Raw genomic sequence first — 19,020 nt, forward strand, 5'->3', positions numbered from 1 at the left:
CAAAGGCAAGTCTCTCCACACTCTGTGATCTGGCAATAAACAAGAATCACATCCCCATATTATTCAGAACAAGAAACAGATAAGTACACAATGTAAACACTGAACTTAAAAAGTAACAAAAAGATGAAAAAAAAATCAATCTACAAGATTCCCATCGATTTCATAGAACAAACGGTTACAACTCTCACTAAGAATCTCAGCTCTACGCATAATCTTCTTGCAATCTCCATGCCTTCGCTTAGGGCTAAACTCTCTCAGCCTCACATGAGGATCCTTGATACCCACGTCATTGTATATCTCCCTAGCAGGCACCACATGCTTCTCCCAAAACTCAACGAGCGCCGGCCTCATCTCCTCCCAAAAAGCATTGTCTCTCCAAACTCTAAAGAGACTGCTCCCGTTACGAGTCCAGCAGTAAAGATCCAACCACTCCGTATCCACAATCTCCATCAAACCCTGAAGCTGCGGAATACAATGATAAGGAACCTTCTTCCACGGATACGCTCCTCTCGGCTTCTCCCCATCACCACCTCCTTTGTAAAACGGACACTTCACTTCTACAACAGAAGTCGAACTCGCTCCATTGATCAATCCATCAGGAGAAGCTCCTAGCCAGTTTGTCTCTTCGCCGTTCTTGTTATAGACAACGAATCCAGGTCTAGCGATGACTTCGTTCCCTGTTAACAGTTTATATCTCTCGAGCGCTTCGGTTTCGTTATCAGCGTCCCAGAACGTGGCTTCGTTTCCGGAGAACTGTTTGGCTACACCGACTTTCTCTAGCCAAAGCTCGCGTCTACCTTCGGGCCAGAACCCGATGGCGCGTGAGAAGTTGCTAGCTGTCAACCTGTTCTTCCTCAGATCTTGCCAGTCTTTGGTCTCGTTCTGAGGCTCTGGTGCTTCTTTCTTACTAATGATCTCAGAGTCGGGTTCTGCTTGAACGTGCAAGAAGCGACGACAGAAAGCTATCTCATCACTGCCAAAGAAACATCGAAACATGTGTAAGAATAAGAATCAAAAGTAATATTAGAGAACTAATGAGCTTGATCAGATAGAGACAAGACTGACCGTGCGCGTTTGTAAAAGGTACGACGAAGCATATCGGCGGCGACTCGACGACGGCGGTAAGTAGATAAGATCGATTCTGAATTTTGACTTTTGAGGGTTTAAGGAAGCGACTCTGGTAGGACTCGTAACCAATGGGCCTTATCTAAACTCGGAACTAATGGGCCTCAGAGTTATAAAACATAATCCGGTTGGGGTTTTTAGTTGATTGAATCGGTTTGGTTCGGTGAAGCAAGAGTAACGAGGATTCTGAACTCGGCACTGAAAACGAACCTTTCATGATCTGGTTTTGGGGCGGTTTAGTGAGATGCTAAAAGTTGGTATATTGATTTCTCATTATTTCTATATAACAAACCGGTTTTTGGTCTGGTTCAACCTAAATGAACCGATATATGATTATCGAACCGAGTCTTCTATTGTTGTCTCCTCCGAAGCAGCGATCGACGCAGAGAAAGGGAAAGATCGTATGCCCTAAGGAAAAAGGAATGATTCATCTGAAGAAGAAGAAGAAGATGATGATACGAAGAACATGTATTCCTCTCCATCGGAAAGCTTTGGCATTGGTTCAGCCTCGTTTCTCTGGAACAGGTACTTCGATTGGTTCTAGCAGCGACAGAAATCTCTCTTATAGAGAGAAACTGAGGAGTGGACTCGTTGATATCAAGAAGGACGATGCTGTTGATCTGTTTCAATCTATGATTATGTCTCGTCCACTCCCTATGGTCATAGATTTCAACAGATTGTTTGGTTTAGTTGCCAAAACAAAACAGCACGATCTCGTGTTAGGTCTCTGCAAGCAAATGGAAATGCAAGGGATTGCTTATGATCTCTACACTCTCAACATTATGATCAATTGCTTCTGCCGTCGTCAGAAACTCGGGTTTGCTTTTTCTGTGATGGGAAAGATGTTGAAGCTTGGGTACGAGCCCGACGCAGTCACATTCTCTACTTTGATAAATGGTTTATGTCTCAAGGGTCTATTTTCCCAAGCTGTGGAGTTAGTTGATCTTATGGTGGAAATGAAGGTTATTCCAAATCTCATCATACTTAACACTCTTGTCAATGGCCTTTGTCTCCAAGATAGACTCTCTGAAGCAGTGGCTTTGATTGATCGAATGATGGAAAACGGATGTCAACCCGATCAGTTTACCTATGGTCCGATTTTGAACAGAATGTGCAAGTCAGGTAACACTGCCTCGGCCTTGGATCTCCTCAGGAAGATGGAACATAGAAAGATCAAGCCTCACGTTGTCACATACAATATTATTATTGACACTCTTTGCAAAGATGGGAACCTTGACGATGCCCTCAACCTTTTCAATGAAATGGAAACCAAAGGGATCAAAGCACATGTCTTTACCTACAACTCTCTCATAGGGGGCTTCTGTAGTGCCGGCAGATGGGATAACGGCGCACAGTGGCTGAGTGATATGATCAGTAGGGACATCACCCCGAACATCGTCACTTTCAATGCGTTGATTGATTGTTTTGTGAAAGAGGGAAAGCTTAGCGAGGCTCAAGAATTGTACAATGAGATGATCACAAGAGGCATAGATCCTGATACAATTACATATAGTACTTTGATATATGGGTTGTGCAACGAAAAGCGCTTAGATGAAGCCAACCAGATGATGGACCTGATGGTTAGCAAGGGTTGCGATCCGAGTATCGTGACTTATAGTATCCTTATAAACGGCTATTGCAAGGCTAAACGGGTTGATGAAGGTATGAGACTTTTCCGTAATATGTCTGTGAGGGGAGTGATTGCCAATACAGTCACTTATAGCACTCTCATCCAAGGCTTTTGTCAATCTGGGCAACTTAATGTGGCCAAGGAACTCTTCCAAGAGATGGTTTCTGAAGGTGTTCACCCTAATATTATGACTTACGGTATTTTGCTGGATGGGTTGTGTGACAATGGAGAACTAGAAGAGGCTTTGGGAATACTTGATCAAATGCACAAGTGTAAGATGGAACTTGATATTGGTATTTATAGTATCATCATTCACGGGATGTGCAATGCTAGTAAGATCGATGATGCTTGGGATCTATTCTGTAGCCTCTCTCTCAAAGGAGTGAAGCCTGATGTTAAGATGTACACCGTAATGATTTCGGGATTGTGTAAGAAAGGCTCATTGTCCGAAGCTGATGCATTGTTTAGAAAACTGAAGGAAGATAGGTGTGAGCCAGGTGATTGTACGTACAACACACTAATCCGAGCACATCTTCGAGGCAGAGACATAAGCACGTCAGCTAAACTCATTGAAGAAATGAAGAGGTGTCGGTTCTCTGCTGATGCTTCCACTATAAAGTTGGTTATGGATATGTTAGTGGATGGTAGCTTGGACAAAAGCTTTTTGGATATGCTTTCTGGTCCTTTTCGAGACATATCATAAATCGTTGGGTTGAATCACCAAGATTCTGACGCTGGTTGCTCCTCTTTCCTCCGTGGCTGGTTCGTCCCGCTTCGCTTCCCGCCATTACTTTACATTGAGAATCTATGTTTCCTGAAAACTTGCTTGTTTCTGGTCAATATTGGTTGACTCATTGTGTCGGTATAAAACTATCATTAAGAGTTTGAGCTTTATGTCTTCTTTTTCGATTCTCTTGGCCAATTGATTGATCTGTGACACTTTTGGAGCTAACTGTCTGTGGGTTTAAAGGGTCACTAACTAATCTTTTTGGGTTCATTGAACCAACCAGTGTTTTTGTTTTCTGATATTTGGGAATCTTAGGATCAAAACCAGATGCCTTGAGTTGATGTTTGGATAAGTGAGTTGACTTCGTATTGATCCTTAGTTTTGAGTTCTTTGAGTGCTCTTTTGATCTTCTAAGGAAGGTTCTTGGCATCTATGAGGACTGATGGTTTTAGAGCTATTTCATAATAGCCCCGCTCTTTTGGACATGATCTTTCATCTACAACTTCTGTTATGTTCACTCTATTGAAAACCTTATGTAGTAAAAGAGTAATGATACTCAAATCTTCTGTTGGTGCAATTCATATTTTTATTGTTAATCCAAGATACAACCTTAAGCATATTGTTCCTTCTACTTATTTATTCTCGTGTTCCGACTAGCTAATCGTGTCTTTTTTTGCCGGTGGGTTGCAATTTGCAAATTCCAGTCTTGCTGCTCTCTGCCGTTGCTGCGTGTTGGAGGAAGGCTGCTTCTGAGCCTTTTTTCTCTGCGGATCTCTTGTTTTTTTTTTTTTTTCAGTCATTATATGTTCAACCCAAGACATACGCTTATAGCTCATGTCTCCTGTACTGTGAAATGTTTCATTGTCTGTTAATGCTGTGTCCTCTTTGTTTGAGAGTGGACTAATCCACACATGGATGAGAAAGAAAAAAACAGGTTTCTCGTGTATCTTCTTTGTAATTTCTATGAAATATCGATTCTGAATTTTGAGGGTTTAAGGAAGCGACTGTTGTCTAAACGAGTAATATGTAATTCAGGGGAATGAAGTCATAAACTAAGCACATAGATTAAATATCTGCGTCCAAGATCTCACTTTAACAACTGTCTCTCACTCTCTACTCTTGTGGAATATAAATCATAAAAACTCACTTATAAGTCTTAATATACGAGTATCAACTTATTAGCTAGCAACAAACTCGGTTTCAGATTCTTTTTTGCTTGTTACTTACGCTTGGGCTTTGGCTTGAGGTGCGTCCACAACTTCATCAGATAAACCACACCTTCTTTGAGAGTAGCTTTTCTTCCTTCTTTGAAGTTCCATAGCTCAGGCACTATGTACCTTCCACTTCCGTTATACTCGTTCCTCTCCATCAGCGCTTGTGTCACAGCTTCAAACACTTCGTCACCCAGCTCTTTCTTAAGTTCCTGCAGCTTCTCATCCTCTTCATTCAGCACCTCCTGCCAAAAATAAATTGTATACATTCTAAGAGCATTGTTTAAGAGAGAAGAGAAGAAAAGAAGAGGTGTATCGAATTGTATTGTTGTTACCTTGTGGATTCCGTCTATTTGGATAACCTTAATCGGATGCCAAGCCGAGTCTCTCAAGTGGTTGTCCCACAAGGAACAGAGCGTTGCTGCTTCAACATCAGCTTCTTCAGCTGGATATCTCTCTTTAGCTAGTTTCTGGAACGGTTTCTCATCCAATGCTCCCATTCTCTTCACAGATATCTGACCACGTAATGTCAACTCTTGCATTGACTGCACAAAGCTTAACCATGGTTAGTATCATAACATCAAATGGAGAGAGGGAAGAGGGAGAGGGAGAGACTGTTGCTTACTCTGATCAAAGCCTTGCGAGCATCCTGAAGCTCATCGTTAGTGTAGCCATGTTTAACAACAAGAGCTTGATAGAGTGACTCTTGGTATTCAGACTCCTCCTCTTTCTCCTTGAGTTTTTCTTTAGTCTTTTCTATCTCTTCCTTCATATCAGGATCTTCCATGTGTCCCATCACCTGCAGCCCACCCCTCATTCTCTCTATCTCCAGCTCCCGTGCCAGCTCATCATCCAGTTTCTTCTCCAGCTTTTTGACTCTCTCACGTAACTCATCTTTCTCCCTCTGTAAAACAACACATCCAGCAAATCAAAACAGACACTGCAACTTCAACATTATCCATGCAATAAAAGATACCTGTTGCTGTTTAGCCAATCTCGTCATTTCTTCATCAGCTTTGTTTTGCTCTTCGGTAGCCATTAAGTTCTGACAAACAAATTAAAAGATTTCATCACAAATCATTGCGCAAACTTTTAACAAAAAAAAAGGATTTGTACAAAGGATGTTGAACATTACCTTCTGTTTTTGCCATTGAAGCTTTCGTCGCTCAGTTTTGTTCAGCGATTGACATTTATCAAGATATCTCTCCCTCTCTTCAAACTCTTTCCTTTGAGCTTCCAGATGCTGAGCTGCCTTCTCATGTTCATTTTTCACACTCGCCAAATAATCACGCGCCTTTTGCTGCATGCTACTCATCTCTAAACATTGACAAAGTTAAAACAAATTAAGCTTCAGAATACTAATTTAATTTCATCAGTAAGTTAGAGAGAAAAAAAACATTACTTTCATTATGAGCGTTGATCATTTCATCCTTCTCTTTCATACTCCTCTGAAGCTCTGTACTGGTTTCTTTGTACTTGCTCTCTATCTCCTCAAGGTTAGTGCTTTTGGTCTCTAGTGTGTTTTCCAAGTTAGAGACAAGCGTGAACGCCCTTCTTTGCTGCTCTGCCTCTTTTCCAGAAACAGTCACCAAGTCCCCTTGCTTCCTGAGGTGGTCTCCAACTACAGTTCTCGAGTAGTAGTCCTCCCTTTTCGCTATCCAACCGTAAAGCTCTTCGCCACGATCGCGTGCATAATCATAGTCTCTCTTCCCACACTGATTGACTTCAAAGTGCTTCTCAAACATGGTGGCGTTTCTGTAAGCTTCCCAGTCTTTGCCGAAGTAAACAATCGCAAAACCTGTGAAACCAACTCTGCCGTTCCACAGCGGCTCCACTTTGTGGGGGTTAAACCCTTTGCTAACAAACTCTTCCCTAATTTTGCTTCCACTCTCGCCAGCGAACTTGCCTGTTTTGTCATTATAAATTCTACTGATGTTGGCCAAGATCCCTTTCCATGGATGCACAAACATCAGACCATCATTACGAGCAGCCAAAGTATCACGCCTCTGAGGATATCTTGGAGCACCATGGCTGAGACCACTCTGTTGGACAGGTTCTTCCCCCTCTTTACCACCAGCAGTGAGGCAAGCTCTCTTGGAAGGGTATGTACTGTCTTGGTTGCTCAAAGAGGAGTTAGGAGAAAACATCTGTCTTTCTTCACCACTTGGTACAGGATCATCTTCTCCTGAGACAGACATAGGTTCAGCTTCAGCGATACGTTGTGAACTGGATTTGACAAGGCTGCTATTCACTTCCCCTGCAGCAGAACTTGATGAGCCTGCTGTTATCCAGCTTCCGGTTAACACCTCTGTAGGAAGAGAAGAGACATCTGATGATGGTCTTTCCAGAGGGCGGAGATACTTCTTCATGTATCTCTCAAGTGCTAGATGTCTAGCGCCATCCTTAGTGCGGGAACTACCGCTGATGTTGTAAGCATGGCGGAGCAAGTCGTCAAAGTTGTAGTCACGCTTGCGGTGAAAGTAGCAGAAGGGACACCTGAAGAGAGAGTCAGAGATCTTGACCTTGCGAGTGCCGTCTTTCATTTCAGAGTAGTATCTGTACTCCAAATCATCCAGCTCTCTTCTTGAATACATCTCAACCTGCAACCACAAAGAAGCAAAGGAACTTGGTATAAATACATAATCACTGAACCTTATACCTGAAATTCACAGAAACTCAAATCCAAACGACATTTTCGTTGCCCGAAAGAGAAGATCATGAAAAAGTTGACCTTTTTACTCTTCTACAAAGATCAGAGTAGAAACATCATAAAGACGCGAACTTTAGTGAGACTGAGCTACAGAACACACAAAACCCGTTCAGAACCTGAGATTCACTAACCCAGTTACAGAAACTTACTAAAAGTTGACATCTTTGGAAAGATCAGAGTAAGAAACAACCCAGGAGATCATAAAGACACCAACTTTAGTGGGACTGAGCTACAGAACACAAAACCCTAACTCAATTCCAACGACATTTCGCTAACTAAAAGAAGATGAGAAAAAGTTGAGGTCTTTACTCTTCTACAGAGCTTAAAACACGAAGAAAGAGAGACCCATCACTCTAGACTCGTAAAGCAAACGAAACGAAATGAAACCCATTCGAAAATTTCAGGAAAATAAAAACACAAAATTTTGCAAATGTCTGTAGATACAAGTGAGCTGTAAAGGGAAAAAGTTGCGAAACCTTTGGAGAGCGAAGAGAAGGGCGACGAGTCTCCTTGTAGGAGCAGGTGGGTAGGGACTAGGGAGAGACGCACGTGAGCTTGTTGTTGGAGTGGAGAGGACGACAAGTGAAAGACGAAAATATGGAGAGTAGCAAACTAATGCTAATCCTTTAGCGCGTGCAATAAGAATGGTCTTCGTTGACCAATCCGAACCAGAATAAACCAATTCGAAATTAAACAGCTTTTATTTAGTCTGAACTTTCTATCAACAGACTCGGATTCGATAAAGACCAATCCAAGTAATCAGATTTAGTGAAAACCGATTAAAACCCAACTTGGAAATTTGATTGCTCAGGACTGTGTTTTTTTCTTTTTTAAATGTTTCTATTTATTGTTTAGTTTTTTTTTTTTTGATAATCCAGGTAATCCGAACACCCCGGAGGGAACCCGACTAGCAGTATGTAGTTATTTTTCTCTGTTTCAGATTAATTATCGTTCTAGAACTTAAAATTTGTTTCATTTTAAATGTTGTTTTCAATGCATTTATTTACTAGTTTTTTCAATTTTGTCAATACTATTTAAGCTCATTAAATTATATCCAAATAAAATAATATATTAAATATGGATAAAACATGAAATTTAATGTTTTTTTTTTAAATTTGTGTAAAAAAGTCTAAAACGACAAATAATCTGAAACCGGAAGTATCCGTGAACTTTATTTTTCTTAACATTTACTAATATTAAATTTGAAATGAAAAATGTTTGTTACAGCGATTTCTGATTTATTTTTAAATTTTAGATATATAGGTCAAAGGAATAAAAAACCGAACTTAAGAGTAGCATTATCGGAAAATGAGGAGGAATTTTTAACTATTATTATATTATTAAAACGGAAAAAATAAAAGAGATGAAGCACGAGAATCTTAAAACTAAACTTTCCAAAATCGGTTTAGAACTGTAATTGCTTACTTGTTGTTTTTCATTAGCTTCATTTTCTAGTTTTAGTTAAGTTATAATTATCTAATAAAGTAATAATAAAATATTAATTTTTTTAGCTCAGATAACCAATTCGATTTCTATCCGATAATGTTGCTCTAATAATACTTAATTTTCTTTAAATATTTATAGGAATAAGACATATCCAAGAAGATTCAACAACAATGGTCAAGGAAGCCAACCAGAACTAAAAAATCGAAGACTCATACACTGATAATATTGAACTCATTCATTCATGGATAATTTGACATACTGGAGAACGTTTTGTTAGTTTATTAACTTTCTCGTATATGTTCTGATTATAAGCTGTAGGGCTCAGAATGAGTTTCTCCAGTACTGCTGAGTTTTCAAGAAAGTAACTGGCTACTTTCATCTTCCCTTCCTCCCATTCAAACTTATCTTGTATCTCAACACACTCAAGAGTCGTTGACACACACTGTGGCACATCTGTGAGTTCCAATTCTTCCTCCATCTCCTCTGGATGAAGAACCTTATGCAAACCACACACACACAAACACAAAAGAAGGCTGAGTTTTCAATAATACACATATCCATAAAAAAAAAACATAAGGATAAAAAATGGTTTTACCAAGATTAGGTGTTTCAGATTTGGGCAACACTCAAGAAAGGCTGGGAGAAACTGCACTAACTTGCTACGGAACACGGCTTGTAAACGGGATAAGTTATTGAATTTAGGAATCATTCCTAACTGTGAGTAGCGAGCAAGGGCCTGCACTGTTTTGGCAGAGATGATCATATGTCTTGCACACGATATCCCATTGAGAAAATCACGGATCACATTGATCTTTGATACGTTCCAAGTATTAACAAGCACGCGAAACTTGACATCAAGCTCAACCACCAACAAACAAGTCAGGTTCTTTACCACAATGCTACAGATCTGATCATCACCTAGACTCATATGCTCTAGCCCTGGAGCATCAATCTTAAGCGTGCATTTCACTCTCGAACGGACATATCCATTCCTAAGCGGCAGCACACGAAACCTCTTCAAGCTCCGAGTCCTAACAAGCAAAGCCTTATATTCATCCTCCGGATCCCTCAACAAGGTCAGCTCCTCAAGAACAGGACACCCTGAGATAAGCTTAGCCAGATGCACGCGCCATTTAACCTCTTCAAGATGCATGAATTTAAGACAAGGCATGAAAACAACAACAGGATAACCAAGAACAGAAGACGTGAGCTTCAAGTAAACCAATGTCCTCCTCTAAATAATAGTTACCGATCCAATATCTGAACTCATCTATAAAACAAATACAGTTGCTGCTGTCAATATCAAGATGCTGTGTCCCCCGGTCAATCATTATACCGATCCGATCGTTGAACCCATCTATCTTCGTGTCTCTGTACTTAACCTTGACTTTAAATAGAATTGACTCAGGGCTAGACTCGAGAAGCTTGTCAATGAAGCTTAAGAACACTTGGTCTGCATCGTAAGGAACAGAAGAGCAGTCTAAGTCAAGACCGGGAACACTTAGATACAGATTCTCCCATCTCTTGGACAAAACACTTGTCTGCACCGATTGTTTTGTCGGAATGTATGAGAGTATTTGAGTAAGCAAACATTCCGGCAGTTCGCTGATCCTATCTCTCCCAGACATCACGAGACGAAACCCTAAGAGCATCAACAAACAATAACAAACAGCATAAGAAAAAAAAAAAAAGATCTTGACCGAACCCTAGGCGTTGAGTTTTCTCTAATCTGAAGAAACTCACCTGGGATTCGGTTTGATTCGCCGGCGGACTATATCGGCCCGGAGTTATCAATTGTGTAGAGAGAAAAGTTGTAACTTTGGGTGTGGATCGAAGTACTCGCGAGCGTTTAGTATTTATAGGGATTCCTTTTCTTCAGAGATCTTTTCAAAAATAAAGGCCGTCGTTATTGTACAATTAATTAATAAATAATTATTTTAGTAAAATAAGCTTTGTATTGGTTATTTTCATGTTATATGCCATTGGAAAATAGAAATATCGTAAAATAGCATTACAAATGTTTTTTTCATAAAAAATAGTTTCTAACAGCCGTCCGTCAAAATGTCAATTGTCAAAAAAAAAAACAGTGGTCCATCAATCTAAATCATCTATATTATTAAAAGGATTTTCTGCAAAAAAAAAAATTTCAATATGTTTTTTTTTTTTGTAAATTAATCCATGAATTCAAAATTCATAGGTCAACCATACAAGTGTCAATCAAACTGCAATATAACGCTCAGGGTTCGAACTTTGAACTTTAAACACTATGTGCATGTTATATAACCATCTCGACCAACAGATATATTTGTTTACTTAACAAACGCAATTATATAGATTTCTAAATTAATTCCGAAATGATCTTATTTCTTGGACATCAGAGCTTGCATAATGAAGAAGGTGGGGTGATCCTTCAACAAGGTCAGCTCCTCAAGAACAGGACACCCTTAGAGTACTTTCTCCAGATGCACACGCCATTTAACTTCTTCAAGATGCATGAATTTAAGACAAGGCATGTAAACAAAACCAGGATCCCTAAGACCAGAAGACGTGAGCTTCAAGTAAACCAATTTCTTGCTCGCGTAGAGATTCATAGGCATGAACTCGACACAAGGTAAGGTAACAGAATTAGTGTAATCATCTATATAATCAGTACTGCTCTCAACATCTAGATGTTCTGTTCCACGGCTAATCACTGTACCGAGACGTTCCATGAACCCATCTATCATCATGTCTCTGCACTTAACCTTGACTTTTAAGAGACTTAACTCAGGGCTAAAATTGAGAAGATTGTCAAGGAAGGTGAAGAGCACTTGGTTGTCATGGTAAGGAACAACAGAGGAATGTAAGTCAAAGTCGAGACAGGGAACACTTAGCCACACATTCTCCCATCTTTTGGACAAAACAGTTGTCTGCACCGATTGATTTGTCGGAAGGTATGAGAGTATTTGAGTAAGCAAAGATTCCGGCAATTCGCTGATTCTATCGACCCCAGACATCACGAAACGAAACCCTAACAGCATTAACAAACAACATATAAATTTGTCAAAAAAAAAAAAAAAAGCAAACAACATATAAAAGAGAGTTCTTTGATGGAATCATAGGAGTATGGATTCTCTAATCAATCACACAACGAAAGACCCGATGTAGGTAGTATATGGGTTTCTGAAGAACTCACTGTGGATTGGGTTTGAGTCGCCGGCGGCAGTGATCGAAAGCTGACAACTTTTTGTCTGAAACCTAAACTGATTGTTTAGAATTTATATGTTCCTGTTCCTTGAGAGCGTTTCAAAAATAAAGGCCGTCTTTATTGTCTACTAATAAGTATGCCATTGGAAAAAATGATTTGTAAATAATCGAGTATTTTCATTTTTCAGGAAAATTGCATAGTTTCAATTGCCAATATTGTTTTTTATATTTGGGAGATTTGATATGTAAACAATCTTTCTAAAAGTCAGTTTTTGTTAACAGTTACAAAAGCAAAATGAAAAGGAAAATATAATAACAAATGATCGGTTTACATATTGCATCCCTTATATATTAATTCAGAAACATTACAACATTATTTTGTAGCTATGTGTCACCATAAGGATGAGATTCAGAATTCTTAAGAAAATAGGTTGGTCCATCTTAACTTATATTATATTTTTTATTAAACTAACTATTAAATTGATAAATAGTGTACAAAATAATATTCTTGCACTTTCCTTGAATAAAAGCTATGAAATTATCTAATATGATTAACGTATAAATGACAATTAATTATTATGAATAATAAATATTTGATAACAATTTTGGTATCTTAGCTTTTTTTTGTTTAACTTTATATTATTAAAAGATATTAAACAACCACATTAACAATATAATTAAAAATTCAATATTTTCTTATATGTTATATTTTAAATTTTTAAAACGACTATAAATTACTAAAAACGTTAAATGTCTCGCACTAAAATTTTGTGATTAATGGCTTAAATTTTTTTGTAATAACAAGATACAAATTATCATAAATCGTATGAATATAAAGTCTCATTTACTAGACATTCATATTATATACTAATATAGTTTAAAATTAAACTATATAACATAGAAAATACTGAAATATGATAAAATTGATAAATAGTGTACAAAAGAATATTCTCGCACTTTACTTAAATAAAAGCTACGGAATTGCCTAATATGATTAACGTATATATGAAAATTAATGATTATGAATAATAAATATTTGATAACAATTTTTGTATCCTAGCTCCTTTTTTTGTTTAATTTTATATTATTAAAAGATATTAAACAACCACATTAACCATATAACAAAAAAAAAAAATATATATATATATATATATATATATATATATATATGTTATATTTTGAATATTTAAACGACTATAAATTACTAAAAACGTTAAATGTCTCACATTTTGTGATCAATGTTTTAACGTTTTTGGTAATAAAAAAATACAAATTACCATAAATCGTATGAATATGAGTCTCATTTACTAGACATTTATATTATATATTAATATAGTTTAAAATTAAACGATATAACATAGAAAAATACTTAAATATAATAATTTCTAAATTTATATTGAAAAAGTATTGAAGCCTTAATATTTTAATTTTGAAATTTGCGTTAAAATAAATCGCCCATTAGAAATTTTGTGTTTATTATATGAGTATGAATTCTTAATAATAAATATTTATATTAAAATATACTATATATCTATGTTTATGTCATTGAAATTTAATTATATACCATATAAAATAAATAAAATGGTTGTTTTGATTTATTTACCAAAAAAATATCGTAAATAAACAAGATGTAGTGTTTTGATTTATGTGCTTACTATAATTTAGTTACTAGAGCTTGACCGTATTTAGTTTTACCTTTTATAAACAAATATTAATATAAATTTTAAAACTTTATATATATCAAATAATTGGTTAAGATGACATTTCAAAAACATAATAATTTTATAGTTTATATTGAGTAATTATATTTTATTTTTGAGCTGTCGATTTTATCACTCATTTTTAGAATTTGACCCGAACATCCACACAAATGTATTTTTATTTTTCTACGGATCATAATTTTATACTCTTCAACACTTATATTGGGTTATTTTGTATAAAAGTATGCATAAAATAATATATGTACATTTAAATATATGTTTGTTAATATATTATATAAATGATTATTTTTATATGGTTTATAGTTATTACTAATGAATAATGAAAATTATAACTATATATCTTAAAAAAAATATTGTGTTCTAAATTTAGTAAATAAATACTTAAATTGATTTAGGTGGCTTTATAGTTTTCTTATCATTTTTATTAATTAACTATTAATAATATAGTATTAATAAATCTACATCGTTTATACTTATTCCAATTATATAGGAATATCAAGGATAAAAGATGATGAATAAATAATTGTATATCATTACTAAATGGTAGATGATTTCACTTATAGACAATATTTATTAGCTAGCTAGATTATAGGAAGTGTTTTTGACCCTAATTAATTGATTAGCTAGCGAGATAGATTTTTTAAATTATTGTTGATTTTTTTAGTTAAAGGTCAAATTATGAAATATATTAATTAAACATAACAGATATAGAATCTTAAAAGGTAGGTTAATTAATAACTCTAGTAGCATACCATTCACTACAAGAAAACATATTTTTTACGAGGGCGGTATTCGTTGTAAATTCGTCGTAATAGGGGCTTTACGACGAATTAACATCGATACGCGTTTCGTTGTTAAACGCTCGTCGTAACAGAGGTTTCGTCGTAAAGTCCTAGTTACGTTTACGAGGAAGTCAATTCCTCGTAAAGCGGAAGGAAACTATTCGTCGTAATGCCCTCGTAAACGACGATGTAAATACCTCGTAATAGTTCGTTGTAAAAGCCACGTAAGGCTTCGACGTAAAGTCGATGTAAATTTTACGAGGACTTTACAACGACTTCATGTAAATTCCTCGTAAACGTTACGAGGACTTAACGTGGAATTTTACAACGAATTTACATCTCCATATTTAAAATATTAATTAATTATAATAATTATATAAATTTTATAAAACAATAATTTTAAAATTTAAAATATTTGAAATAAAATTAAATATGAAACCAAATAATTTTTTTTTAAAACTATAAATTCATTAATTAAATAGAATTTAAATTTTTTATACAAAACAAAAGAAATTAAAAAAGGAAACTAAAGGCCAACATCATGGTCATCGAAGTAGTTGGCTGAGGGATTCGGGTCTGTAGACGTTCCTGCTTCGGGATCCGGCTGGCTCATCCCGAGAGCTGCTCGTCTCTCCGCCAAAGCTCTCTGCAAAGTTGGATTTCCCACCGCCATCACATCCAGCAAACCCTCGAGAGAGTCCAAACGCTGCTGCTGGGTATCCATGCGAGCCTGCATCCGGTCGTTGTCCTGGTCCCGTCTCGAATAGTATGACGCAGTCGCCCTTGAAACTTCGTTAACGGAACCTATTCCAACCGTCCCTCCCTTCTTTCTAGGAGCCACCTATATGTATATATATAAAACCGTATTTAGAGTTAATAATAAAATAAAGAAAAAAAATTAAAATTATTAAATTTTACCTCCTCGAAGATCCGGTCGACCTCTACGGTTGACAACTTGACGGGTAATCCATCTGCAGACTGTTGGGTAAGTTGCGTCTCTTGCTCTTCAACCCGAGACGCCACAGCGTTGAAGAGTTTCTCGGATGCAGGATCCACAAAAACCCCATCTGGTGAGGCGTGAGTCATCTTGAATAAGTCCGAGAGAGATGGCAAAACTCCCGCCTTCTCCAACTAATAAACAACAATAATAAATAAATTAAATATAATTAATAAATACAAGTTTAAAATAATGAAAATTATAAATTTAAATAAAACGTACAGCTTCGAGACGAATTCCGGCATGGGGTTTTTGGCCGGATCTATGAACCATGGGCAAATGGCCATCTTTATCCCTCGTTCTTCGGGAAGCGGAGCAGGAGTTGGCTTTGCGGATGGAGCTGGGTTCGTTCCAATAGGTGATGAGGCCATCCCATGCTTCCTTTGTGACCCCGCTCGGCTTCCCCTCATAGCCGTAAATCTCCCACTTGTCCTTCCAATCGGAGACGGTGTTGCAAAGACGAGTTTTCGCCTTTGCAATAAATTCGCTCTTCACCCTCTCGGTGATTCCTACGGACCAGTTCCACCTTTGCTGAAAAAACAAACATTTTAAAAGATTAGAAAAAAAATAATAATTATTTAATTAACAATATAAATATTAATAATATGTAAATATAATTACCGCAAAACATTTAAACCACGTCGTCTTGACGTGATCGGGAGTCATGGTCCAGTTGGGATAAAGGCCGTCATAATATCCCTTCATCGTCTCTGAAACGCTCCGGCTAACACGGTTGTTAGCCCCAAACCTGCAAATATAACAAATTTGTTAAAAAAATTGATCAAAGATTTTAAATTTTAAATTAATAATTTTATGTACTTACCAATAAGTACCCGGGGGTCTATCGGGGTCCAGAACGTGTAAACCCTCTCGTCCGGGCTGGGCAAGCAAATCCTCGACGGTGTATCTTGCGAATGGTGCATGAGCTGGCACCCGCAAATCGGGATGAACTGCAGCTGGTGGGGCAGGCTGATCCGGGGCGACAGGTGGAGCTCGTGGGGGAGGCATCTGAGATGGAAGAGGAGGAGGGGTCGAAGGAACTCTCCGAGATGTGTGAGAGTCTGGAACTGTCCCGGAAGAAGACGATGGACCGCTAGAGGAAGATCCATCGCCAAACAAATCTGCATACGTAGGTGCAGGAGCTGCTGGTCTCGGTCTAGGAGCCATCTAGAAAATTTAAAAAAATTAAATTAATATATATCCTAAACGAATTGGTTAAAATAATTTTCTAAACTAATCATCTAAACTAATTCCGTTAACTAATCACCTAAACTAATTCCCTAAACTAATCACCTAAACTAACAACCTAAACTATAAAAAAAAAAAAAAGGATAGAGAGAGAAAGTTACCTTAGAGGGGGAGAGGAGTTAGGGAGGAAGATACGAGCAGTGCTCGTATCTTCGACTTCTCCCATATATATAAAAACGGTTTCCTCGTAACTTCCTCGTAACATTACGACGAAGTTACCAGGCCCGTGTTTTTCCATTTACGACGAAGTTACCAGGCCCGTGTTTTTCGATTTACGACGAAATTACGTCGAAACATTGGTTTACGACGAATTTACAAGGCCCACGTTTACGACGAAGTTACCAGGCCCGCGTTTTTCCATTTACGACGAAATTACGTCGAAAAATCGGTTTACGACGATTTTACAACGCTTAACCCTAAACACCGAGAATGAAATCCCTAAACCCCAAAGTCACATATCATCTAACATCATATCTCTTCTTCTCTACTACTTTGTGCTCTTTCTCCAACTTAAACTCTAAAACCCTAAAACTCCAAATAAGTTTTTTAAAATTAACACAAATACATATTATATAAAACAACATTTGTTACACATACATTAGGATGGTAAAAAAACAATATTTCTTTAAACATACGTTACAATAGAGAAATACAACATCAGAGACATATATTACATCACTCTAAATCGTTTTCGTTCTCATCAATATTACATCACTCTAAATCGTTTTCGTTCTCATCACTATCATTACAATCATCATCGTCGCTTCTCTCGAACAGGTCTTCACGTGCTTCATCTGTCGCATCTTCGGGAATATCTTCATATTGAAAGTTTTGCGGGTCGATCAAAAGGATTTCATCAGTTGGTTGTTCTGGTACCTCAACTTCATTGATAGCGCCTTCTTCTTGCAAGGGCGGTTCTTCTCCAGCGACAATGCGTCCACGAGGTGTAATTTGCATCACTAATCATATCTTGAACCCTATCATGATCTACCATCTGCTCATGATCTTGATGATAATTATATCCATTATGCAAATGATTCGGTTCTTCACTATGATGACCATCCTCAAAATTATTATTACTACTACTAGCTTCATTTCCCCCATAACCCTCTCCATGTTGATACCAAATGTAGTATTGTGGTGTAAATCCTCTGTTTACTAAATGCTTCCATACAGTTTCACTACGTGCAAATTTTGAATTCTTGCATTTCCGACAGGGGCAGAACATCTTACCGCTTTCCTGTGTGATCGGTGTACAGCCCGCCTGGTGCATGAATGTCTCTAGCCCGCTCAGAAATGCGTTTGTCACCCTCCCGTCAGAATCTTTGTGCAAATACATCCAACTCCGTAACTCGTAAATACTACCGCCACCGGCCATTTTTTCTTAGATTTTTTTTTCAAATTTTTTTTTCTGATTTTCTTTCTGATTTTTTTTCTCCCGTTTGTGTGTTGTGAGGAAGAGAGTTGTGGGAAATGACATATATATAGAGAAATTTTCGAGTTGGGTAGTTGAAAAATAACAACGATTTTACAAGGAATATTTTACATGGATTTTACATGGTTTTAACATATTATTTACAACGAATTTACGACGAAATTAGGTAAGTTAAAGCACATTGAATACACGTTTTCACCTAAATATAACGGTAACATGATTCGTTGTAATGTCGATGTAAAGTTTACTTTTCGACGTACTTGCGTCGTAATATTACATGGCGTTTACGACGAAATTTGGTTTCGTTGGTTTCGTCGTAATTGCGTTGTTAAGCCACCAGTTGCTATTTCTAAGACGACGATAAGGAACCTGTGTCGTTCGTCTATCTGCCAATTCAGTGGAATGACAAGGAGAAAGTGGACGGAAGTGCAGCTGGTTTGTACTTGAGAGGAACCTTTGACGATGGTTGGAGGTTCCTTTCAAGTATAAACCAACTGCACTTCCGTCCACTTCTCCTTGTCGCTCCACTGAATTGGCAGACAGACGAATGACTCATGTTCCTTATCGTCATCTTCGAAATAGTAATTGGTGGCTGAATGAGGAACATAGTCTAAACGCCATCAGGTTCGAGAGGAAGAGAGTTGTGTGTTGTGAAGAAGAGAGTTGTGGGAAATGACATATATATATATAGAGAAATATAACAATGATTTTACAAGAAAAGTTTTACATGGATTTTACATTGAACATTTACAACGACTTTACAACGAATTTAGGTAAGTTAAAGCACATTGAATGCACGTTT

The 19,020-nt window shown here is 37.3% G+C and overlaps 4 protein-coding genes across 6 annotated transcripts; 1 reads left to right on the plus strand and 3 right to left on the minus strand.

The window, feature by feature from the left end:
* Positions 1-36: 36 nt before the first annotated feature.
* On the minus strand, positions 37-1,206 carry BNAC08G40100D. Its single transcript, XM_013854559.2, has 2 exons — positions 1,066-1,206; positions 37-973 (listed from the first exon to the last, which is right to left on the minus strand). Exons 1-2 carry the CDS (start codon positions 1,095-1,097, stop codon positions 136-138), a joined length of 870 nt encoding a protein of 289 aa, XP_013710013.1. The 5' UTR covers positions 1,098-1,206; the 3' UTR covers positions 37-135.
* On the plus strand, positions 1,203-4,475 carry LOC106416119 (pentatricopeptide repeat-containing protein At3g22470, mitochondrial). The gene is made up of 2 exons (XM_013856954.3): positions 1,203-3,517; positions 4,187-4,475. Exon 1 carries the CDS (start codon positions 1,443-1,445, stop codon positions 3,456-3,458), a length of 2,016 nt encoding a protein of 671 aa, XP_013712408.2. The 5' UTR covers positions 1,203-1,442; the 3' UTR covers positions 3,459-3,517; positions 4,187-4,475.
* Positions 4,476-4,522: 47 nt separating this feature from the next.
* LOC106416118 (factor of DNA methylation 4) lies at positions 4,523-8,026 on the minus strand. Of its 3 annotated transcripts, none has more exons than XM_022707424.2 (7): positions 7,880-8,026; positions 6,096-7,293; positions 5,829-6,010; positions 5,670-5,738; positions 5,319-5,597; positions 5,029-5,238; positions 4,523-4,938 (listed from the first exon to the last, which is right to left on the minus strand). In XM_022707424.2, exons 2-7 carry the CDS (start codon positions 7,285-7,287, stop codon positions 4,702-4,704), a joined length of 2,169 nt encoding a protein of 722 aa, XP_022563145.2. In that variant the 5' UTR covers positions 7,288-7,293; positions 7,880-8,026; the 3' UTR covers positions 4,523-4,701. The 3 variants fall into 3 exon arrangements, with proteins under 3 accessions (XP_022563145.2, XP_048621238.1, XP_048621239.1); XM_048765281.1 differs by having other exon boundaries at positions 7,713-7,890; XM_048765282.1 differs by lacking the exon at positions 7,880-8,026 and adding an exon at positions 7,553-7,715.
* A 701-nt stretch (positions 8,027-8,727) lies between these two features.
* Positions 8,728-12,493, minus strand: LOC106415850 (F-box/FBD/LRR-repeat protein At1g13780). The gene is made up of 3 exons (XM_048765285.1): positions 11,303-12,493; positions 9,445-9,960; positions 8,728-9,345 (listed from the first exon to the last, which is right to left on the minus strand). Exons 1-3 carry the CDS (start codon positions 11,918-11,920, stop codon positions 9,085-9,087), a joined length of 1,395 nt encoding a protein of 464 aa, XP_048621242.1. The 5' UTR covers positions 11,921-12,493; the 3' UTR covers positions 8,728-9,084.
* Positions 12,494-19,020: the final 6,527 nt, after the last annotated feature.

The sequence above is a fragment of the Brassica napus genome, chromosome C8, assembly GCF_020379485.1.
Source record: "Brassica napus cultivar Da-Ae chromosome C8, Da-Ae, whole genome shotgun sequence".
In the NCBI taxonomy this organism is placed as follows: domain Eukaryota; kingdom Viridiplantae; phylum Streptophyta; class Magnoliopsida; order Brassicales; family Brassicaceae; genus Brassica; species Brassica napus.